Source organism: Buteo buteo, chromosome 2, assembly GCF_964188355.1.
Source record: "Buteo buteo chromosome 2, bButBut1.hap1.1, whole genome shotgun sequence".
NCBI classification, from domain to species: Eukaryota; Metazoa; Chordata; class Aves; order Accipitriformes; family Accipitridae; genus Buteo; species Buteo buteo.
Window position 1 is genome coordinate 46,399,351 of NC_134172.1, and position 23,692 is coordinate 46,423,042.

The window sequence follows — 23,692 nt, forward strand, 5'->3', positions numbered from 1 at the left end:
CACACAGTCAAAAAACACAGTCCACCTGAAGGCATCAGCTTCCAACACGACAGTTTTGAGGGTTCTGTTAACCCCCACCCCCGCAGCGTGACAAGACACAAAAGGTCTAATAGCAGTACAGTGGGCAGGTGTGATGCTCACTACTGGGAGAGAACATCACTGTATTTATGAACCAAACCTTCATGTGAACTTCTCCAGAGCCTCCTACTTCCCCAGGCCCAGCCATCCTCCTCTGACCGTCACTGCATGTCCCCACATGAGAGGAAACTGCCATGATAAACACAATTTCCTTCTGGGTTAGTATAGGTTTGCTTTTGTCTCTATGATGGGATCAATAGCTTTTTTCCTCCATACTCGAGTGGGAGGGATGCAGAGCTCTAATGAATGCTGCCAAGCACACTGAAAAGTGAACAGCAAATAACAGCAGTGACCTTCAATGTAAATATTTAACCACCACAGCAGGTTAGAGGTTAAAAACTGAACCCAGGTCTCTTGGTAGTATTTTTAGCACCTGGTAGCATATTCTTTGAATTCCTTAAACATCTGAATAAATACATTTTTAATGAAGTGCTCTCTCACTTGAAATATGACTCCAGCTCATTAATTATAATCCAAAAAAGAATAAAGGGAAGACTTGAAATACCCACAACTTGATATTATTTTTAGTACTAATGTGACTGTTAGTTTTGCATTCCATCATTTGCAGTCTCCATATGCAAAACCTCGTTTAACTGAAGCACCATGAAGACTGTAGCTACAACACTATGTCTGAACTGAGACCCATGCTCTCAGGGAAGTAGAAGCCAAAATGACATTGAGAGTCCACACTTGTAACTGCTACCACAATTTGAATTCATGCCCTACCCTGCCGAGTTTAAATCTTGAAAATTAAAGGCAGAACACCTAAAATCTAACAATTTTTTTGAAAGTGTTGTGTACTTTTAACATCTGCTTATAAGTATCATTACATTGTGACTGATCTTTAAAAATATCTGCTGGAAAATACACAGGCTATTTTTCTTCCCTTGCTTCTCTACTATAAGGGATTACTAATTTTTAGTTTAAGAATGGCTATAAGTAAATATAGATTCTTCCATTTTCAGTAATGCTTCCTCCTCTCACATCAAAGAAGTATTTCAGAACTGCAAATTCCTTTTAAAAAAATCTTAAGTATTTATAGGCAGCTATTATGCTTGGAAGAACGCACCAGACAAGTACTCTGGGAGGAACAGTGGATTTAGTAATCTAGTCTATTAGAAAAAATCCCACAGAGAAGGGTGAATTTTTTGTAAACAAGTGCAGAATTTTGAAATTCCCCCTTGAAATGTCCTCAAGACCATTTACTCCTGCTTTTGACTAAGGCAATGTATTCACAGTCATGCTCCTTTCCACGATTCCTCAGCCTGCATTAAAGGAAGTGATGTTCACAGCATGTAATTCTCCCCATTTGACTATTACATGTCCATCACTGATGCTGCAGCTTTGTGAATTGATTTTCCAGTAACACATATTGACGAAATACCCAGAGGCGGCTCCGGATCAATAAGCTGCAGAAGAGGCATGTGAAATTTAATGCTTCCCACCGACTGTATGGAGATCAATCTGAACAACAAATGGTACGTGGGACACAAACGGCCTAGGGCAGTTTCCTAAATTAACAGGCTCTTCACTCTGTCTGTGTTGTGTTACAAATAATGCAGATAGGAGTAAGTTACGTATGGGATGAACCCCACACGAGTGTAGTGCATCACCAGCCGTGCAGATTCACACAGGAAAACGTGAGATGCCAGAACCAGCCTCTTATCGTCTCATAAACATTCCAGTGAGCTGCACTGCACTGCTCATTTTCCAAAGACTGGAGCCATTTGCCAAATTAAGTAATGAGTGCCATGCCATACGGAAACTGTTCTGAAACCACTGGGCTAAAAAATATTAATATAAAAATTAGTACTAGGGAAATATTTAGGTAGCTCTAGTTGCATGGAGCAGTCAATCTTTGGGACTGGTAAATTAAAAAGTCACTAATGCCTCAGGAATAGAAATTATAGACCTGTACATCTATAAACACATACACATATTTGAACAGAAAAAACCAAGGGAAAAAACATTCATTGCTTTCATTTAGCTTTATCCCGTAAAAAGCACTGAACCTTTTCCCTACCTATCAAATCTTTTCAAGGTTGATTTCAATTTAAAACATAATTTTTGGAAGCCTATACCTCACTAATTTTTGAAACACTTAAAATAGCAGGAGTGAAAACACAAGACATAACTAGCCACTTGATAATACAGAGCAACCCACTTAAACATACTTTATGCTCTCCGCAAAAATTAACCCATGAATCAAAGGTGACACTTTTTGTTGGATTTTGCTGCTTTGGAACAAAACTCAAGAGCAGAAAAGGAACACACACAGCCCACAGTGAGGTGTGCTGACCACAGCCTTTTCCACTAAAGTATTCTTATCCTACAACCAGTATCTGAAGATTCTTTGGACCACTTAAAAAACATTTGACTATTGAAATATTTACATTGACTCTCCCATCCCTTGCTAATTTAAAACTTAATGGAATCCTATTCATTACACTCTCTTCTCCCTCACTCTCTCATTAGTACATAATTAACATTAACCAGAATTAGGGACTGCACATACAACATGAATTCTTTTACGGAAAATATCCTCTTTTCTATTCAGGGTAGCTTTTTCATGAGGCAACTCAATGCTGACAACTCTGAAGAATGGGGTTTTTGTTATATAGCAAAGAAAAAGTTAAGACATTTCATTAGCAAGCCAGATTTAGACCCCTCATAACCACAGATGAAGGGCTAGCATATAAAACAGCTTCTCACACAGATTTCCAGCTATGCTTTCCTACTGGCTCTGCATCACTGCAACTGATACTTTGAATCAACAAACAAAAATCACAGACAGGAAAAAAAAAATCTTAGCTACTTTGAGGTGCAACATATACTAAAAATTGTACAATTAAGATACTGAGCTGTACCTCCTGTATGACAGGACCATGCTGTCCTCAAATCCTCTCATTCTTTAAATTCTTATAGAAGCCTTTGTACTTCCATGACATTCTATTTCAGCATATCCACTGCTGCTTCTAACAACAAAGCATAAAAAGCAACATGCTCTATACATCTAAGGCCATTGTGACAAGTTAAAAAAACATGCTTCAAAAGCACCACAGAAACATTACCAGCGTATTCCTTACATGATGTAGGTCCAAAAATTCAGTACTACTTTATTTGCATATATAGCCAACTGCAGCAGAAAAAGCTTCATTGAACTGTTTGAAGGAGACACACAAAACTATTCAGCAGAGAGCAAAGTTTCAAAACACATCACAGTTGTTTGTATTCAACACTAAGGTCACAACAAAGTTACAAGTCAAACAAAACTGTTCTGATAAATATCTGAACTAGAACAAGACGGTCACTCCCTACCACTGAATTATCCAAAACACTAATTGCAGCTCTCTAATGCTCTGTTTGGAAGGAACTTTTTTTTCCTACATAAATCAAATAGTACTGAATGAATGCACAGTATAATGATACAACTATTCTTACACCAGAATGATTTAAATCAAGTCTCAGAACAGACACAGGTATATTAGAGATATCAAGGACACTGCTTTTCAAGTAACATCATGCAGAATGTAAAATCCTTACTGATCAAACAAAAAGTCAAAGGCACCCACATGTATGTAAGTAAACTCCAGCAACAGCCAAAAAAAGGGGCTGAATGCTCATAGTGGAAAAAAAGAGGAGGAAGGGACAATACAAAAAAACCAACAATAACACATGATTAGTTTGGTTATCCAATGCACAGTAGCAAAAAAACCAAACAAACAAAACCCAGGGATTTCTATGATTCATAAGATGACACTCTGTCTCTTATCAAAAGCAGGATCAGTCATACTACAATCATTCCTGAGAAATTTGCTTAATCTGGTTTTAACAGTTTAAAATAAGATTCTACCACCTTACCAGCCAACCTTGTTGTCAGAAAGCTTCTCCTAGTAGCTAACTTAAGTTTCTACCTATCTTAACTACCTTCAAATACTTTCTGACTAACAGTGTCTTTCCACAATCTACTCTTTGCTAGACTAACTCATGCCATTTGAAATGCTACAATGCATAAAACGTCCTTAAATACAAAGAAAATTCTCCAATACAAAGAAAACTCTCCAATCAAAAAATTACTATGCTTTGCATTACCAGACGTGTAAATACAAATATAGTTTTTCCACATTGTAAGTCCAGCGGCTACTTTTTTTTTGGTTCAGCAATCTATTCCCCAGTACTCATCCTGACCTCAATCTAATACAGAATTTATACTTAATGCAGCACACGAGAAAGAAATGTCTGCAGTAGATGCTAATTTTTGCAGAGCCTGACAAATCTACACACCAACTTAATCAGGAAGACTTCCCTGGGACTAAAATAAATTTTTAAAAATTTGAAAAAAGGGTGGTTTTGAAAAAAGAAACCACACTGCGAAGCAAACATTTTAAACTGAGGCTTTCAGGTTTAGGCTGGCTGTTTTCAGATGATAGAAAAGCTTCAGTAGTACAACTTCTTGCTGCCTATTGCCAGTCCTCAACATGCAACAGAAATGCTTGGGCTGCACTGGAGTTTCTCCATCACTTCCCAGTAATGCTGTCACCGTGAAGCTGCATGCTTTTGCACTGCTTACATGAACAAAAAAGATAAATGGTAACCATGAATTGGTAAACCCAAACTTCCTCCCAAAATGCCCCTAAAGACAGCAGGAAACCTTGCAGTAAAAGAGTTCAGCATTGCAGATGTTCCCCAAAGCCTGTCTCCACGCTCAGGATATCTCCAGGATCATGGAAAAAAAAGGGGATAGGGGAGAACTTATTCTCACAAACACATATTAAACAATCTTTGGCATAAGGAAGTGGTTAATTCCTAGACCCTTTCTCTCTCAAAACTGGGACACATCAGGACTTTGAAGTCTTAAATAATCCCCACAGTAGACACCCCCAATCCCAGGGAACTGTGTGCGCTAACAGCAAGAAAAATAAATTTCCCTACTCCTACACAATCATAAGTGACTGACTTTGTGTTTAGTTTTATTTCCATTAAATAGCATCCTTTACTGAGAAAAAGAGTACTAGGAATGAATATGTACCGGAAAAAAGCAGCAAGGTAAACCAATGACTCAGGCTGGCAGTAGTACAGTCAGGAGACAGACAGAAAGACCAATTTCCCTTCTGACACTCCCTTCCCAAGTTCCTTAACTCCTCATTAAAAGCTAAATACCTACATCATAGGAAGAAGAAAACAACTGTGCTATTACAGACTTTAACTATCACGACAATATAAAATCCAGTTGTAAGGAAATTTCATGGCTCTTCTACAAAAAAGGGAACATATTGCCATCAGGAAAGAAGCTACTGCAGCTCTTTCTACTGTTTGAGTTTGTTCATTAGTTCTAGCTAGCAGAAATAGCAGAACATATCTGTATGTTCTCACCATAATTGTTTTGCTGTTATTAATAAGCAAAACCAAATCACTACATTTCCCACTCTACTTTTTTACTACCTTTAATATCATAGTATTTAACATAATGATGACAAAAAGAAGCATTTACTGTAAGTTGTCCTGGTATTTCTGAGACTACAATCTAAAAGCTATTTTAAGATAAAACACTAAAAACCGTACACAGGAAATTACCCTCAAATGGCAAAAAGGACTGACTAAATTGCTTAGAAACATTGAATCAATACATTAGCAGTCAGCAACAACACTGGTACAGGTGTGTTTATCAGTTCAGATCATCCATTAAGAATTTGTTATGATTTCCTGTATTTCTGTATTTGTGTTGAGCAATGACTTATCACAAGGCAGACTGTATATGTACAATAGAGCAAATCACAATTTATACCGTGACTACATTACTTTCTATAAAGCTTGAGATAACACACTAACTTTGTAAACACTACAGAAACCATGACTCTTTGCAGAAACTATGAAAAAAGAATGTTGGACTTAAGTAAAAATGTGGTTTTTCCTATTGCTTTGTTCCAGTTGTGAAACTGTCCCATATCGAATTGCATATTACTTTAAGTGAGCAAGACAAATAAAAATGTTCTTACGGAATATGCTGTCAGTAGCCATTTGCTACTACAACTTAATTGTATCTGAAGTACAGTCGTATGTTAACAGACTCACATAAATATAAGCACACATTTATATACGTAATGTGTGCCTCGCATTCTGTCCAGACAGAAAAAAGTTGTATGAACCCTACAGTTTTAATTCCAAACTTCACTAAAGCAAATAGCCACAAGGTTCAAATGAAAGGTCAGAGGGAGAGCAAGCAGGAAAATATCTGGATTTCTGTTGTGCTGATACCCACAACATTAGCTCAAAAAAACCAAAATAAAAGCACATTTCTTACCTTCACCTACCATAGAAACACCTATTGACATGCCCATAAACTTGCTTTTGGTCCATACGTGAGCGTTCACACACATTTTCTTCTCTTTGCACTCACAGTAAAAGCAAGATACCGGTGGATGATGGGATACTTGTTCAGCTACAAACCTCAGCTTGTAGCACGTGGACTGGTCCTGGCCAAACTCCTTGGTTGGGTCCTTAGGAACCGTGGAGGCACCGTTAGTTCTGAATGCTTTCACTTTATCTTTAGGCACATCCCACGAGCAATGAAACGTTTCACCAATTATAGGGTTATAGGGCTTCTTGGCAACCGCTCCCTTTCGGCCTTCGTGAAAAGCTGTTAGATAATACTCCACAAAGCAGATAATTCTTTCCTCGGGAGTGGCTCCAGCTGCAATTGACAAAAACAGGTCTGGATGGGCCATGAAATTTGCATACATCTCCAGCAGGGATCTTTTCTCCAAAATAAATGTTGGAAGCACTACCTGTATGCAAAGCAGACAAAGGCAGATATGATTTCCCCATGATCATACTACCACGGGAGAAGGGGGGGGAGAACAGTTAAGACAGCTGCAATTCTGGCCCTGCCAAGTTTCAGGACAGAGTATTTTCCTGCCCTGCCACAGCAATTTCATTTTCTTTGCAGTGTAAATAATAAACAAAGGAAAAAGCAGCAGCCTTGGTAGCCATGCAGGCTGCTTCCTATTTCATGATGATTCTCAACAGCAGCTCACACAACAGGGATGGGCTGTTCGCTGACGTGGAAATCTGCCCTTTCTTCTCCTCTCAGTTAACAAACCAACCATTGTTCTCCTTGTTTACAGGACATAAAAACACACTTTGATGTAAATTAATTTACATCAAACATCAACAAACCCAACTAATCATAACCCTCTTAAAAGGGAGGAGCACACCCTCCCAAACCACTAGAAGATAAGTATTTTATATGATCATACACATCACCACCCTGTAAGTGGTGGAGAGTGTAAGGGGTACATCTACCCGTTCTGACAAACATCTGGGCTCCCAATTTCACTCCTGGGCCCTTGACACCACCCGCTGCATACGTATTAGGTCCCTTCCAGCCTCCAACAAACCAAGCCAAGTAGATCCAACCAAACCCAAATCTCAGGTGTGTTTCCAAGGATAAAACCATGCCAAGGACCCTTCCCAAGAGGCTATAGGCAAGAAAATGCTCCCCGTATGACTCCCTCTGCCCTACCCTGTCATCGTACGTGTCATGTCCCCTCCCGCCTCCCCAGACAAATCCCTTGCCACCCTGACGCTCTCCTGTCACCCCCAGGCACACGGCATGTCCCCTCAGTTTGAGATCGTACCATACTACGGTGGTGGGCCCCTGCACGCCTTCACCTTATTTCAGACAAGCTGAAACAAACAAAAACCGCACAAAGTGTTACATTACAGTCCTGGGACTAGAGAGGCTCCAGGGAGCCCAGAAAAAATCTGGAACTGAGCACTAGGCAGTCTGCACTGGAGGGAGCCAGCCCCCAGTGGTTTGGGTGCAGTCTCCAGTGGCTCCCATCTAGCAACGCAGATGTTGCCTAAGTCACCCTCTTAGGAATAACACCTTGTTAACAGTATTCAGTGAAACATCCTGGAGTGCACTGCAAGACAGACAAGGGCTACAGGACCTAAAATAATTTATTTCTCTCCCTTCCTTCTCCCCCACGCTCCACACCTTGTGCAGGACTGTCCTGGGGGGCTCAGAGGTCACTCCTGCAAGGCCAGTAAGAACTTCTGGCACACACCAAATTGTCTAGAATCAAAGTGGCTCAATGATGCCAGATGCAGACCAAGAGCTGTCCTCTATTAAAGCAATTCTTCCGCTTTCCTCTTTAATTCTTCATTGCATTTACTTTTTCCCTTTCCCAAAACCAAGGGCTATTTACAGCAGGCAGGGAGCCATCCTTCAATCATAAGCACATTTGCTTTCCCCCCTGCTGCTCCAGCTTGCTATTCTAAGTGGGACCAAACCACAGTTCAGTCCTTTTGGATCCCATGGATAATGAAATAGAAGCTGTCAAACTTTTATTAATTACTTAGTTCTTTTCAAAGAAAACTTGTAAACATGAAAAAAAATTCCAGTCACAACCACTCAAACACAGTCTGAAGAGCTACACACGAAGTCAACATACCACAACTGCAAAAAAAGATAACCGCTCCGTTTGGTAACATACGTGCTCACTCACTCTCTCCTCCTGTATATTATTTACACATATATAGTCTTTTATAGGCTAATAATTTTTATAAGTTTAGATACAAATCAAGCAAAGTCCCATCCGTAATATTCCTCTCACTCTACTCTTGTAAGCCTGGAGGACTACACGGTCTCCGTTACCAACCTAATGAGGCCCCAAAAGATGCAGGACCTTAATTTTACACTACGCGTGGCAAACTACTGAGTGCTAAAGACAGCCTACAGTCCCCATGGTGGTGTGATAGTGAGGGGCTGAGGAGATTGGTTTTTAAAAGTGAAATCTAAAACTTTGGAAGGCAAAATGGAAAGGCAGTAGATTTTTAGTAGGTATTTTTAGCTCTTTAAACAATTCCGTCTTATGTGCAGCATTCTTATTCTGACCACATAGTCATTATCCGATATAATCTTAAAAAAATGCAATTCAGCATTACTGACCCTCAATACAGGATCTCATTTTAATATAAATTGCACGCTCAAAGATCAGGTTATCAAAGGGGAAACTGACAGCAAAACATAGAAAAACATTCTGTCTAGAAATACTGGTAGTGACTATCATGAGTGCACTGCAGACTTGAAAGGGCAAAGAAACTCATCTGAATAAACAGCACTCTGCATCTTGTTATGTCCAAGTGTCTCTCTCTGAAGAGTGACCTTTATTAGCACAAATGGAGGAGAAGAAAACTACAGACCATACTTAAGATGATGCAAATTTTATGGTACAACATTAAGACTGCTGTGTTTTCATCCTGTTAACTTGATCATACAGTCCTCATATCTACTCTCTCAAGCACCAGCTGTGTGCTTTGCAGCTACATACTTAACACAGCTACACCAACACAGCCACTAAATGAGATGTTACGAACCACTGGATCCTTATTATTCCATTTCAAGAATCAATTTAAAAGCTGACTAAAGCTTGAACTCCAGCTCAAATGATCTTGCTTTAAAAGGCAAACTAAAATGGAAACTACATCTTTAATTGTAGCAGGAAAGGATCCACTGCAAAATGCAGAATAATTGAATTCTTTCCACAAAAGGAGGCAGAACTACGTATGAAAAATATTTGAGTTTTAAAGCTTACACAACTCTAGTATTACAAAATATGTCTAGAAAATATTGCCTTTTACTAAATAATCTCACAGCCTCCAAGTTTCGATATGCTACACCACCACACACTAACATAGTAAAAAAAAAAATAAAAGAAAGAAAAATCACACCAGTCAATTTTTTCTTTAATTGGTGCGACCTTGATTTTTGCACAAATAAGCAAAACAGAAATAAACAAATTTGGAAGTGTACGGCATTCTTCTTGCCAGCGTTGGACTGTTAGGCACTTGTGGTAGTACTCTAGCTTCCAAAGCAATGAGGTTTTCAACCCTTCTGTTGTGAACGGATTGTCCAGAAAAATACACTTAGGACTTATATTCTTTATATTGGTTTTGGATTGGACTACAACAATTTTTTTTTTTTGTAATTGCATAAAAAGTGAAAACTGCCTTATTTTTTTCTTCTAAGAAAAAGCCAGCACGACAACCAAATGGACAAAAGAATCTCTGTAGAATAAATACCAAGTTGCTGAAGTCTGAAGAAAATATCTCCTGATTACATTCTAAAATGTTAGAATAATCTCTGTTCTTATTCCTTCTCAGGCTCAGGTGAAAAGGAAGCAATTTAACAGGCATTCTTCCATTTTCATTGAGGTTAAAAAGAGGATATTGGTTCAAAGCTTGATCATAATCTCCTAGGTTTGAATTCACCTGTACTTATTTAGATCTGAATGCAGCTGAGAATAGTAAGAGCATGACTTCTTAAGAACAGAGATATTTACCCCCACTACTATTTACTGTGAGGCAAAACATGGGTGTCAGCACCATTCCCTTTTTTTTTCAGAAATCTGACCAAGGTACCCCATACATAGATGTCCTTCTCTTAGAGATACAAAAGTTTTCCACTGTCATCTGTGTCACTGTGGGAATAAAACAAGCTATTTTCATCCCACTTATTTTAAAATTACAAGGTAAAAGTATATTGTCAGGCAAATTAAAAACTTGCGAAATTATGAACATACTACAATGTTAATTTACAACAGGTTGATATTCTGCAGAATCACTGGCAGCCCTTTTACACAGAATGGCAGCCCTTTATTTTTAGCACATATTAACTGCGTAGGGAAGCTGAGGGAATGCAAGGGAGTGATCACCCATCTGTACAAACTGTTAGCATTAATTGCCCTCCGTTAGATGCCATTTGCCAACAAGTTTATCAGGCTGTCAGTGGTTTGGGGTGCTATTTTTCATTTTTTAAAAGTCCAAAGAATAAACAATTTAGAAACTTATTTTTTCCCTAGCAATTCCAATTTTAAATGAGGTTTAAAGTCCTAGCCCAGCCCAAGGCATCAGTTTTGTACTATGTTCTGCTGCTGTGAACTGCTCCCCCACCCAACTTTCTCTAGCAGCCATTGAAGTCTATTTGGCCACCACAGAGTCTAGCCTGTTCTAGCAAATCCCCATGCAGACTTAATACTTCCTTGCATGTGTTTTTCTTCACAGTAGATTTTTACCGTTTAACTCCTCATTAAAAGGCATGGCAGCATGACACATTTCAAAAGTGAAGCACCTCTGCAACATTAAATGTGGCTATCATCACAGTGGGAAATTGATGTCAGCACAGGCAAGGCCAAGACTAACATAAGCAATCACGCCATAGGAAAAGGAAATGATGCTGTTTCCTCTGATATGGTACATGAAGGTAATGATTAAGCATCCAGAACCCAAAGCCACCAAGGGCTCAGAAAAGCTGTTTGTTCATGTGTGCATCACATTACAATCCATTACTCAGAAAATTAATCAAAGAAACAACCCTAGGGAAGAAGACACAGGAAAATGGAAACATGTAAAACATTCTCTGATATTAGCAACTACTGTGCCACAACCACTTCCAGCAGAAGCTGACTACCATCAAGGCTACCTGAAATCTGACTTTGAGAGGAATAATGAAAAATGAGAAGAGGTGCAGCCAACAAACCAAGCTTTATTGTCACACATCTGTGGCCCTAAGGGCCTCATGTCAGTAAGCAAAATTAATAAAAAAAACAGCCAGCTGTCTTGTAATTTATTTTTTTTAAATCCTCAAAATGGTCAGAAAAGTGATGCGCACATGTGGCATGTCTCATTAATACTCATCATATGTGTATTCGTGCATCACACAGACTAGAGAGAGATCTAAATCTGCCATATGTCTGTTCCTCTTTTGAGACTGTGGATATTATATACACACATTCATGCATGCTAATAATTTGCCATACTATAGATCTGATAATATTCATCGCTATCCTCAAAAACTGTGCTCTAAGACACTGTGTAAGAAAGAGGTTATCATATATATTTACCTTTCTACTTTTCTTATAAGCGTCTACACTTCTCTTATTTACAGGATTTTCTCTTATTTACATTAATTGTGTTTCTTTGGGGTTTTGCCTCCTCTGCCATGACAAAAAGATGACACTGGAAATCCGGGAAGAAAAATCTTGTTCATTATCAAAGACAAAATGTTTTGAAGACACAACAGATAAGATCTTAGTCTAGTTTAAACATTATGGACTCAGGCAGCCTTAGCAAACCAACACAGAAAAGAGGAAGAGCTACAAAAAATTGAGGAATGTAAGAAAAACAAAATAAAAAATGAACTGTACATAACCCCAGACATACTGAGAAGTGACAGGTATAAATTATTCACAAATGAAATTATGAAACTTTTGATCTATTTAGAACAGAATATTAACTTCTGTGAAGCTATTCAATAGCTATTCAATAGCTATACTTAGCAACAGATCACAGGATTGCTCAGTCTTAAAAATATAAGTATTTTTAAATACTGTCAATTGGTCCAGAGGAAGCAGAAAAGACTATATTGAGAAAGCCTTGTAAGAAAGCGATAGTAAAAAGATTTTTATTAATATGTAAGATCAAAAGGAAAGCAGATGAACTCTTTAGAATATCAAAATGCCCATGAGAAGAATCTCCTGCAAAGCTACTTCATGCACAGCGGAAATTCTCTGGTCATTCCAATCTTTTTTTTATTTGTGGAGGGTTTGTCAGAATGAGCCCTTCTTAGTTGTGGAAAGTGGGTTATAGGGATTTTATTTGGGTTTTTTTAAGTAGAAAACCTTTCCAGAAGGAAAGGGTATTCTGTATCTCTACAAAAATCCATTTGATTATTTATTAAGCCCCATGAGAAGGTTTCACTGGAATGTAGGACTATTAAAAAAGAGGCATTCCATGCTTCCAGAACATCTACCTCACTTCCAAAACTCTAAGGACTTACGGGAAATCTCTCAGACACCATAACTTCCCTGATCATAACAGTATAGATAAGCTCATAACAATAATGGTACCAAGACCAGAAGGATGCACAGAAGGTTAAAGTGGTGAGCTGCTTAGCACAGACAAGAACAGTGACACACTGAAGACTATAATTTCTTTAGCTTCATGGGGTTTTTAAGCTGCCAAGTAATTAAATAGAATCCAATCCACAAAGCAGTAACTTGAGTACATACCTCCTTCATCTATACAATTGACGTTATTGTTCCTCAAACACTCAGTGCACCCTGACTTAACATACGTGTGGGATACATACATAACATACGGTTGCTTTGACATACTTACAAAAAAATAAGGAAGAGTTTGGGGGGCTTTTTCTTCTTCTTTTTTTTCCTTCCCCTTCCCCCACTCCATCCCTTCATCCCTAAAATATGTGATGTGGTCACTTCATGTGAAAGCTTGCCTAGCAGGAGACAGCACTCCATAGCTCTCTGGAACCGCACCTTTACAGAGGCAAACTTCCCTGTCCACAGGGGCAAAACATGCTCACAGGAGTCACATGTGTGCACATGGACATACACACACACAGAAGGATGAGAAGAACTAAAAATAATGAACAATTATAAAAGAGATACAGTGTCCGTACCCTGGTTAGGTCCATGCCAAGTTTAAGCTGAGAGATGAGATGGAGAATTACACTACGTTGATCATCCATGACTCCTAAATCCTCCTCTTCATTATCTTCAGTATCTGTCATTTCATCTTCAACTAGGATCAACTCAGAAGCTGAATGCTGAAATGAAAAGAAACATCACCATCTGGACAAAAAGATACAGTATGGTTTTTTCCCCGCTATATATGTTTAAAAATGGAGCTGTCTCAATGGAACCAAAGACAGCCTCTGTTAAAACTAAGAAAAGACACAAATTCAAAATTTTAAAAATCCAGTAATGGGTTCATAATGCATTTTGATCCTATCATCCTCAGAACAAGACTGGTAAATATAAGATGCTAATTTACACATTATGTTCTCATATATATATATTGCAGTGATGCCAGACAAAAACCATAGCATATTAAAGTAACAGGTCTTCTATTTATTAAATAGAAGTACGCAGTTGAAAATGAGTCTTCAAGAGTTTGTTTCATAAATCTCTCCAGCAAATATTCATACTTCATACCTAGATGTTACATGACCTGATTTCACACTATTTTTTTTTCCTTTCCTCTATCCAACTTTCAAGTTATATATCTAAGAAAGTCAAGACTATTAACTGAAGGAGATAAAAAGACAACTGTAATTAAAGTACACACCTCTGAAAAAAAATCAAAGACATTAGATTTTGAGGGGTTAGGCAATGCCATGAGTCCTTATGACATTTGCAACCCTACAATACTTCACCGCACAACAATGCCAATACTGCCCAGTTTCCAGACATGCAAGCTGAGGATCAAGAGAGAGGCATCATGCCATTGCCCTTCAAAAGGAACTTTAGAGCAGAAAGGGATAATGATTTGTGATATTTTATTTCTCCTCAGGGTTTACAATATATTGCTAACAACAATCCAAACAGGTGGTAGTTATTTCGTTCAATCCATTGAAACCACTCTGCAAGCCTTCCAAATAGGTATTCAGGTAAGCTTTTTGTACTTAAAAAAAAAAAAGTTGGGTTATGTAGCTGAAAAATTTACAGCCCAGCGTTTCATTTTTCTCCAAGGATTCCATGCTGTAAATGAGACAACACTACCTGCAAAAGTTAGCATTCCTTCACTCTAAATAGCATGTCTGCAGAAAGAGCTAGTTTGTTACATAAAATGAGAAATTTTTCATGTCACTGTGAAAGTCTTTGCAACTGAAAGGTTTCATTACAACCAGCTGATATTCAGAATTACATTTCAAATAATATTTCTGAATGATCACATTAGAGACCCCTCAGGTGAACAGCAGCTTGTGTGAGGAGAGTGTCTCTGAAATTTAGTTACTACAGATGTTTCCAAGATGTTTTCTCTCCCTCTTTTTTTTTTAATTAAATAAATGTTTAGGTAGCTATTCCCAAAAGAATAGCTATTTGGTGAAATCCAAGGACATTTGAAAGACACTTTACAATTACTTCATTTAGAAAGTAGAATATGTAGATTATATAAAACAGAATCTGGTGAGCTATAACCTCAACAGCTTGCAGCTTTTCAAAAGGACAAAGCCACACTTTCTTCTTCCCACTCCCTCAGAAAATAAAAGGAAAGAATGATAAGCCCTTTCCTCCCAAAACGCACAGCATTATTATCCAACTGATGCCTTACTGACAAGTTCAATTAACATAAAACCTGACAACCTCGTACAAATTATCAGTCGGGGAGACATAAAGCACTGAAGCCTGGCTCAGCTGCATAGGCTACGATTCGTTTCGAGGGAGCGTGGAAAAAGCAGTATCAGAACTTACAGTAGATGCTTCCACAGAAGGTTTCCCTTTGATCCAGCTTGACCTCATTGAGAGCACTGAGCTACCGAATAAGCACTGCTGGTTCTGTGACTGCCATGAACCAAGCTCGCCCGCAAACAAGCTCCAGCAGGAATTAACAGTGCTAGAAAAAAAGCAAGGGAACCTCCCCTCCTCACTCCCACCCCCTCTTTTTTTTTTTTTTTTTTTCCCCTGGCTATCCCACAAGTCGGAGAGCGTGCACCGGATGCCAATCTGCTCCTTGCGTTTCTAGTCACATGGCATTGAGATCAGTGAGCTTAACTGCGCACAGCTCCAACTGGGGAATGGTGCTGCTGCTTCCCAAAGGATATCCTGGTGGGCTGTTCTCCAGGTGGGGGGCAGGAGGGAGGGGGCACAACTGTGTGCAAGTGTGCACAAGTGTGAGAGAGTGAGAACATGCTAGCGGGTAACATGCTTTCAAGTGAACATAAAACAGCTGCATAACCTTTAGCTGTTAACAGCATCAGAAAATAAACAAATTCCACATTGACAAGTTTGCAGACTAAATCATATATTAAGAATTTTCTTTTCCTCCTGAAGACCGCACATTCAGCCAGGGACAGAAATCCTTCTCTCTCACCTGCTAAAATAGGTATTAGTTTTCCATGCCTTTCAAAGTATCACGAACCAAATAGCAACTGCCTCTTGTTGCTACTCAACAAAACATGCACGGTGGGGGCAAGCAACCCTATAAACAGTTTAGGTGCTCAGGAAAGTAGCGTTTGTATCACTTTAAATGAAAGACTTTTTGCTCATCAGGGAGGGTAAGTACAATGTAACATTAGGATCAAGCGTGTTTAATGACCATTCTGCAATAAGGACTGTAATTTTAATTATCTTAACTATCCCCTATTTTAAGAACATGTGCAAGGGTACCAAAAATCCCACAAGTCCGAGTTATCAACATACTAGTGACCTTCAGTGCATGTAGAATGGCATCAGTTGTCTGCACCTTTTCTCTTTCCAAGAAAATAAGAACTTAAGTAGCTGTTTACAATTTATGTCACAGCAACTGAACAGTAGTGAACTTCAGTAAGTAATATCCTTTCTGTATTTCCCTCTCTTCTCATTAGTTGTTCTAGGTAATTACTGAATTACTTTTTGAGAGCATAGAAAACAGACACTTCTCTTTTAACTAACTCATATTTTTTTTTTAAAAAACAACCACGTAAGCACAACACAGGGTGTGTGGACATACAGCTACAAAATAGAAAACTACTGGTTTTTAGGTTTGTAATTCTTTTTCTTTCCACAGAAATAGTATGCAGTTTAGTAGTAACTGATGCATAAGCATTCAGCAGAATGCAAAAGATTATGTTGAGTGATTATCCTTTAATGGCAGCTTTTCTGAATTATCAGACACAGACATACATTCCCCGCTGCCCCATAAAATATAATTGCAAAGCTGAACTAGGAAAGCAGTGATTTGCTCCATTCCTGTGTGGTCAGAGCATAATGTAAAAGCTATTGAGCTGTGCGCAGCTCAGCCTGGGAATGAACAGCACAGCTAGGCTTCGGTGCTAACACTGAGAATCAAGAGAATCAAATACTGAACCAGTTACAAACAAGCACCAAAAAGGTGCTTATATTTAAAATAATATTAATCAAAATGAATTTCCAACACTGGGTTGAAGCACCAGGATTTTTCAGAAAAATCTGAATGGAAAACAACAGATCATTTCTAGAAATCCCATGAAGGCATTCACTTCAGAGTTTAAAGGCCAAAGACATGAAAACACATGCCAGCAGAGAGCTATTTTAAACAGGTCACTTCATTAGAACTGGGATCAATTAATTTGGGGAGGTCATCTGCTGAGATATGAAACGGATGTTCTAGTCAGCAGTCTTCATCAGAAAACATCCTGATTATTTTTTAACAGATGAAACCTGTAAGGAAATGAAATTGTTTCTGAAGGAAACATTCTGCATTTTAAAAAAATGTCTTCAGGAAAATGACACTTCGACAAGCCTGGGACAGAATCACAGAGTTAAAAGCTACACTTCTGTCAAAGAGCAAACCTGCCTCTGCTCTTCCAAAACCTCTTCCACAAGTTGATTTTTCAAACTGCTTTGTTGGAAATTAATTTTCAGATAATTAGTTCAGTTATAAGACTCAGAGCTTGGTTTTCCAACATACTTCACAAACCATATCATGCAACAGTACTGTCAAGCATGACTTGGATCTCATCTTGTTTATTGGGGGAAGGGGGAGAAAGAAATATACACAATCACAGTATCATTTAGGTTGGAATGGACCTCTTGAGATCAACTTGTCCCACACCCTGTTCAAGCAGGGACACCTAGAACCAGTTCCCGAGGACCCAGTCCAGCTAGGGTTTTATTATCTCCAAGGATGCAGACTCCACAACCTCTCTAGGCAACCTGTACCAGTGTTAGACCACCTTCACAGAGAAAAAAGCGTTTTCTGATGTTCAGATTGACTTTCATGTGCCCTTTGCCTCTTGTCCTGTCACTGGGCACTATTGAGAAGACTCTGGCTCCCTGTTCTTCACTCCCTCCCATCAGGTATTTATACATGTTGGTGGGCTCCCCTGAACCTTCTCTTCTCCAGGCTGAACAGTCCCAGCTCTCAGCCTCTCCTCACGTGGAGGATGCTCCAGAACCTTCATCATCTTTGTGGACCTGTGCCAGACTCACTCCAGTAAGTCCATGTCTCTCGTGCACTGGGGAGCCCAGAACCGCACACAGCACCGCAGATGTGGCCTTGCCTGTGCCAAGTAGAAGGGAAGGATCACCTCCCTCCACCCACCAGCAACACTCTTCCTAATGCGGCCCAGGGTGCTGTTGTTGGCCGCCTTTGCCACAAGAGTGCATTGCTAGCTCATGGTCAGCTTGTTGTCCACCAAGATCCCAAGGTCTTCTCTGCGGAACTGCTTTCCAGCCAGTTGGCCTCCAGCCTGTACGGGTGCAGATACCGTCAGATATCCCCAGATGCAGGACTTTGCATTTCCCTGTGTTGCACTTGATGAGATTCCTCTCTGTCCAGCCTGTCGGGGTCCCTCTCCACGGCAGCACAACCCTCTGGCTCATCAGCCACTCCTTCCAGTTTTTTTATCATCTACAAACTTGCCGAGGGTGCACTCTGCCCCGTCATCCAGGTCATTAATGAAGATGTTGAACAGCACTGGCCCCAGTATTGACCCCTGGGGTATGCCACTAGTGACTGGCCTCCAACTGGACCTTGTACCACTGATCACAACCCTGCTGCACCTCTTCTCATTTTTCATTATTCCTCTGAAAGTCAGATTTCAGGTAGCCTTGATGCTAATCAGTTTCTGCAGGAAGTGGTTGTGGCACAGTAGTTGCTAGTATCAGACAGTTTTTAATCCACCTCACAGCCCACTTATCTAATCCATACCCTGTCAGCTTGTCTACGAGGATGTTACAGAAGACAGGGTAAAAACCTTACCAAGGTCAAAGCAAACATCATCCACTGCTCTCCCCAGGGGCATCAAGCTAGTCACTTCATTGTAGAGGGCTATCATGCTGGTTAAAACTGATGTTTTAGTTGTTGTTAAGTAGTGCTAATCCTAAATCAAGGATTTTTCAGTTTCCCATGCTCTGCAAGTGAGCAGGTGCACAAGAAGGTGGGAGGGAACATAGCCAGGACAGCTGACCTGAACTAGCCAAAGGGATATTCCATACCATAGAACTCATGCTCAGTATGTAAACTGGGGGGAGTTGGCCAGGAGACACGGGTCACTGCTCGGGCATCGGTCAGCAGGTGGTGAGCAATTGCACTGTGTATCACTTGTATTTCTTGGGTTTTATTTATCTTTTTATTATCTTACTTGTCATTACAATTATCATTATATTTTATTTTAGTTATTAAAACCTGTTCTTATCTCAACCCAGGAGTTATGCTTTTTTTTTTTCCAATTCTCTCCCCAACCCACTGGGGGGGAAGAGTGAGCGAGCAGCTGGGTGGTGCTTAGTTGCCAGTTGGGGTTAAACCATGACAATCACTTACACTTGCACCTGGGTAACTTGAGAGCTTGCAAACAGGTTTTCTGTGGGTGTAAGAATAAATATAACTCTGTAAGGTCAGAGAGCTTTAGCACATTTACAGTAATGTGACAAAATGGCCCCATAAGATTTTCACCAGTCTCAATACCAAAGTTAGAATTCTCTTTCTAAAGTAGATACAGTAAGAATACCCCAAAAGTAGTAATATATAATGAGCTGTTTGCTTCTTGCAGGACTTGTCACTGTATCAGAATCAACAAAACTACACTAACTTGCATGCGTCACTTGTCTTCTCTTCTTCCAGCATGTACACTTTCAAAATATTTAATTGCATTTACTACCAGTTGTGGCATGCACCTGATAGAAAAACATGCAAGCTTACTACACCCATCCCTTATTAGCAGTGATTTCAATCTCAAATGTAGCTTGTCAAGTAAGTTGTACTTATTAAACTATTTTATATACAGACTAGCATATTAGCATGCTTTTGTGGTGGGTTGACCCTGGCTGGATGCCAGGTGCCCATCAAAGCTGCTCTGTCACTGCCCCTCCTCAACCAGGCAGGGGGAGAAGAAATACAACAAAAGGCTCATGGGTCAAGATAAGGACAGGAAGAGATCACTTTTACCGTCATGGACAAAACAGACTCAACTCAGGGAAATTAGTTTAATTTATTACCAATCAAATCAGAGCAGGATAATGAGAAAGAAAACCAAACCTTAAAAACACCTTCCTCCCACCCCTCCCTTCTTCCCAGGCTTAACTTCAATCTCAAATTCTCCACCTCCTCCCCTCCAGCTGCGCAGGGGATGGGGAATGGGGGTTGCAGTCAGTTCATCACACGTTGTCTCTGCTGCTCCTTCCTCCTCAGGGGATGGACTCCTCACTCTTCCCCTGCTCCAGCATGGGGTCCCTCCCATGGAAGACAGTCCTCCACAAACTCCTCCAACGTGAATCCTTCCCATAGGCTGCAGTTCTTCACAAACTGCTCCAGCATGGGTCCTTCCACAGGCTGCAGTCCTTCAGGAACAGACTGCTCCAGGGTGGGTCCCCTGCAGGGTCACAAGTCCTGCCAGAAAACCTTCTCCAGCGTGGGCTCCTCTCTCCACGGGGCCACAGGTCCTGCCAGAAGCCTGCTCCAGCGTGGGCATCCCACAGGGTCGCAGCCTCCTTCAGGCACCCACCTGCTCTGGCGTGGGGTCTTCCATGGGCTGCAGGTGGAGATCTGCTCCACCGTGGACCTCCACGTGCTGCAGGGGTCAGCCTGCCTCACCATGGTCTTCCCCATGGGCTGCAGGGGAATCTCTGCTCCAGCACCTGGAGCATCTCCTCCCCCTCCTTCTGCACTGACCTGGGTGTTGTAGAGTTGTTTCTCTCACATATTCTCACTCCTCTCCCCAGCTGCAATTGTGCAGGGTTTCTTTTCCCCTTTCTTATATATGGTATCCCAGAGGTGCTACCACCGACACTGATGGGCATGGGCTTGGCCTTGGCCAGCAGCAGGTCCATCTTGGAGCTGGCTGGCATTGGCTCTATCGGACACAGGGGAAGCTCCCAGCAGCTTCTCACTGAAGCCACCCCTACAGTCTCCCCACGACCAAAACCTTGCCATGCAAACTCAACACAACTGTGAAAGGAGACATAATCCCATACAGAAAATTGAAATGAATATAGTAGAAATTAAATAGAAAAATTCAGTTTACTTCAACCTAAATCTTGAAACAAAACAAAAATTCAAACACATCTACTTCAGTCTCACTGTAAAGACTGAAATCATCATCATCCATGCACTTCTCTAACTTCCAAATTCATAGTCATTTACAGATTAGCAACTTCAAGCTTAACTATAAAGTAGCAACAGGTTTTTTTAAATCCAACAAGCTCCCATTGGATTTATATAGCTTTACATAGCTTTACAACTCTTCAAGAACAGTTCAAATAAAACAAAATGGAACATACTTTTCCCAACATTTACCACCACACCATTACACAATATAAGCAGAGGAAGGGAAAAAGGAGGGTTTGAAAAGCAGTGGTGGAGTGAACTCGGGTCATTGCTTGAGCCCTGGCCTCCATCTTACTGTAGTCTTATTTATGCTTTGGTCCCGGTAGCCCTGTGACTGATCATTGCAAAGAAAGAGTAGATCAAAGATAAAACCTCAAACACACCAACATCCCATATACCCACTGTAATGTAGGCACTTGGATACTGAAGTTCCAGTGACTTTCAAAGAGACTTAAGGTTCCCCAGTGTTCAAGGGTCGATTTTTTTTAAGACTTAGTGAGCTCAGAACCAAAGCAGAGCTTAAATGGAGAATGTAGAAAGCAAACTTATTACAGCCCATACATCTCAATCTCATCCTGAAAAAGGTCTCTTAAAGGTAGCAAAACATGTGGCTCAGCTCAGCTGATTTTGTTCATTTACTCTGAGTATTTCATAGGAGCTGTCTCCTCTACTGCCTTTGTCAGTAGCTTTTGCTTTAATTGCTGGGAAAATTTTTGCCATAGTATTAATATGCAAAACATCTACCACCTCAAAGGGGAAGCCCACCCCACCCCCCAAAACCCCAAACCACACACACCCCTAGTCCCAGTTTTCCTAGCATTCAATCATTACAGCTTAGATATAACAATGATGAACCAAAATTAAAGTTAACTTTTAAAATATCAAAGCAAGTAACAGAGGATGACAATCAAATAAGAAGGATTTTACAATTAAAAAGTGAGCATACTAACTTACAACAACTCTATGGCAAGCAAAAATACCACTTCCTTTTTGCTTTGCTACTGTAAACTACATACAGATCCTATCGGCAAGACAGTTAGCTTTTTCATACAACTTGATGAGGGAAAAATGGCATAACAGGCAGATTCTACTACTGTAAACTATGTATACCAAGAAAAATAATCCAGGCATATCTATCTGGATAGATAAGTAACTACTGCATCTGGGTTTGGGGTGTGAGAGAGTGGGGGGTCAAAGCTTTTATGTAATCCTGGATACACCATTCATCATTGATAGGTCAAACCATAGGATACTTGGTAGAAGAAGCTTGGATCAGGAAAGAATGTCTACAAAGTGCCCAGAAATTAATTTCTTATCAAATTTGTTATTTGTGTTTGGTCATTCAGGTCTCCAGAGAAAATAAAAATCTTCAAACTAGGACTATCAATGATTAAAACATCTCCTTTTTTTTGTGTATGGATAATTTATATATATTTTGTGGTTTGTTGTTTGGGGTTTTTTAATTGAATATGCTAAACACACTGGATGTTCAGAAAATCCGTCCAGCTAAGTACAAGTGCAAGGATCAAAGTGTGGCAATGTAAGCAATCTGTCTATCACACAAGATTAATTGGATACAACACGTAATAGCAGAGTCATCTACTGAACCAAGTAACACCTAGTTCTCTTTAGGAGATTCTTACTTCACTGCGAAGCAAGCAAGCAAAGTAGAAATGCACCTTGATACTAATACTTCATAAAGATAGACAGGCTGACATACAGATGATGCAAGCAAAGAAAATAATCACAAAACCTGTATCTTAGGTGACAAATAGATCTGCAATCTTTTTCCTTCCCAACAAAACCAATCTGCCAGGCATCTGGAGGCAGGTACATTATCTGGATATTCACTATTTTGAGAGCTTTACTTTTTTTGTTTTGCAGTAGTATCTATGGGAACATAAGTCTCTTCATTCTTAAAGAACAAGCTCAGAAAGCTTCCTTTTCCTACACTGCAGATGTGCTTGGAAACTCTGACCTGTGACCATATTTAGGGGTAAAAATAACAATACAGCAGTGACAAGGACCAGATAACAAGAGATTTAAGAAGTAAAAGGGTTGATTTGTTGTTTAAAGAATAGAAAAAAAATGCATGTAACATGAAACAAAGGCCATCTATGTTTATGTTGCAGTATAGACTGTAAGCCTTCAGAAAAAATATTAGAAACTAATCACTAAAATGATTATGTTTAAGAATAAAGAATCAATCAGTTACTTAATAACCTTTTAAACAGAGATCTTCATTTGGGTTACCTACAGCATTGTAATCCTGTTACACACCAATTAATGTTTGTTGAACCACTTTTTCCCTATGTGTTCATATCTTCTTAAGACAATTCCTCTTGCAAATTTTCATTTTCACAAACCTAAGGTAGCCAGTTCTGAAAATCAACTGAAAAGCAGCTAATTCCCAAGCACAGACTCCACAGGAAAAGATTAAGTATCAGCACCAGTCCACACATCT

The 23,692-nt window shown here is 39.8% G+C and overlaps 1 protein-coding gene across 2 annotated transcripts in view; it reads right to left on the reverse strand.

Moving 5' to 3' along the window:
• The window catches only part of OSBPL10 (oxysterol binding protein like 10), a 127,113-nt gene that overhangs the window by 10,338 nt on the left and 93,083 nt on the right, over nucleotides 1–23,692 (reverse strand). For both annotated transcript variants that reach the window (XM_075053105.1, XM_075053098.1), the window contains exons 7-8: nucleotides 13,622–13,768; nucleotides 6,440–6,923 (exon numbers count right to left, since the gene is read on the reverse strand). In XM_075053105.1, coding sequence (XP_074909206.1) covers nucleotides 6,440–6,923; nucleotides 13,622–13,768 — 631 coding nt within the window. The remainder of the gene's footprint in view (nucleotides 1–6,439; nucleotides 6,924–13,621; nucleotides 13,769–23,692) is intronic.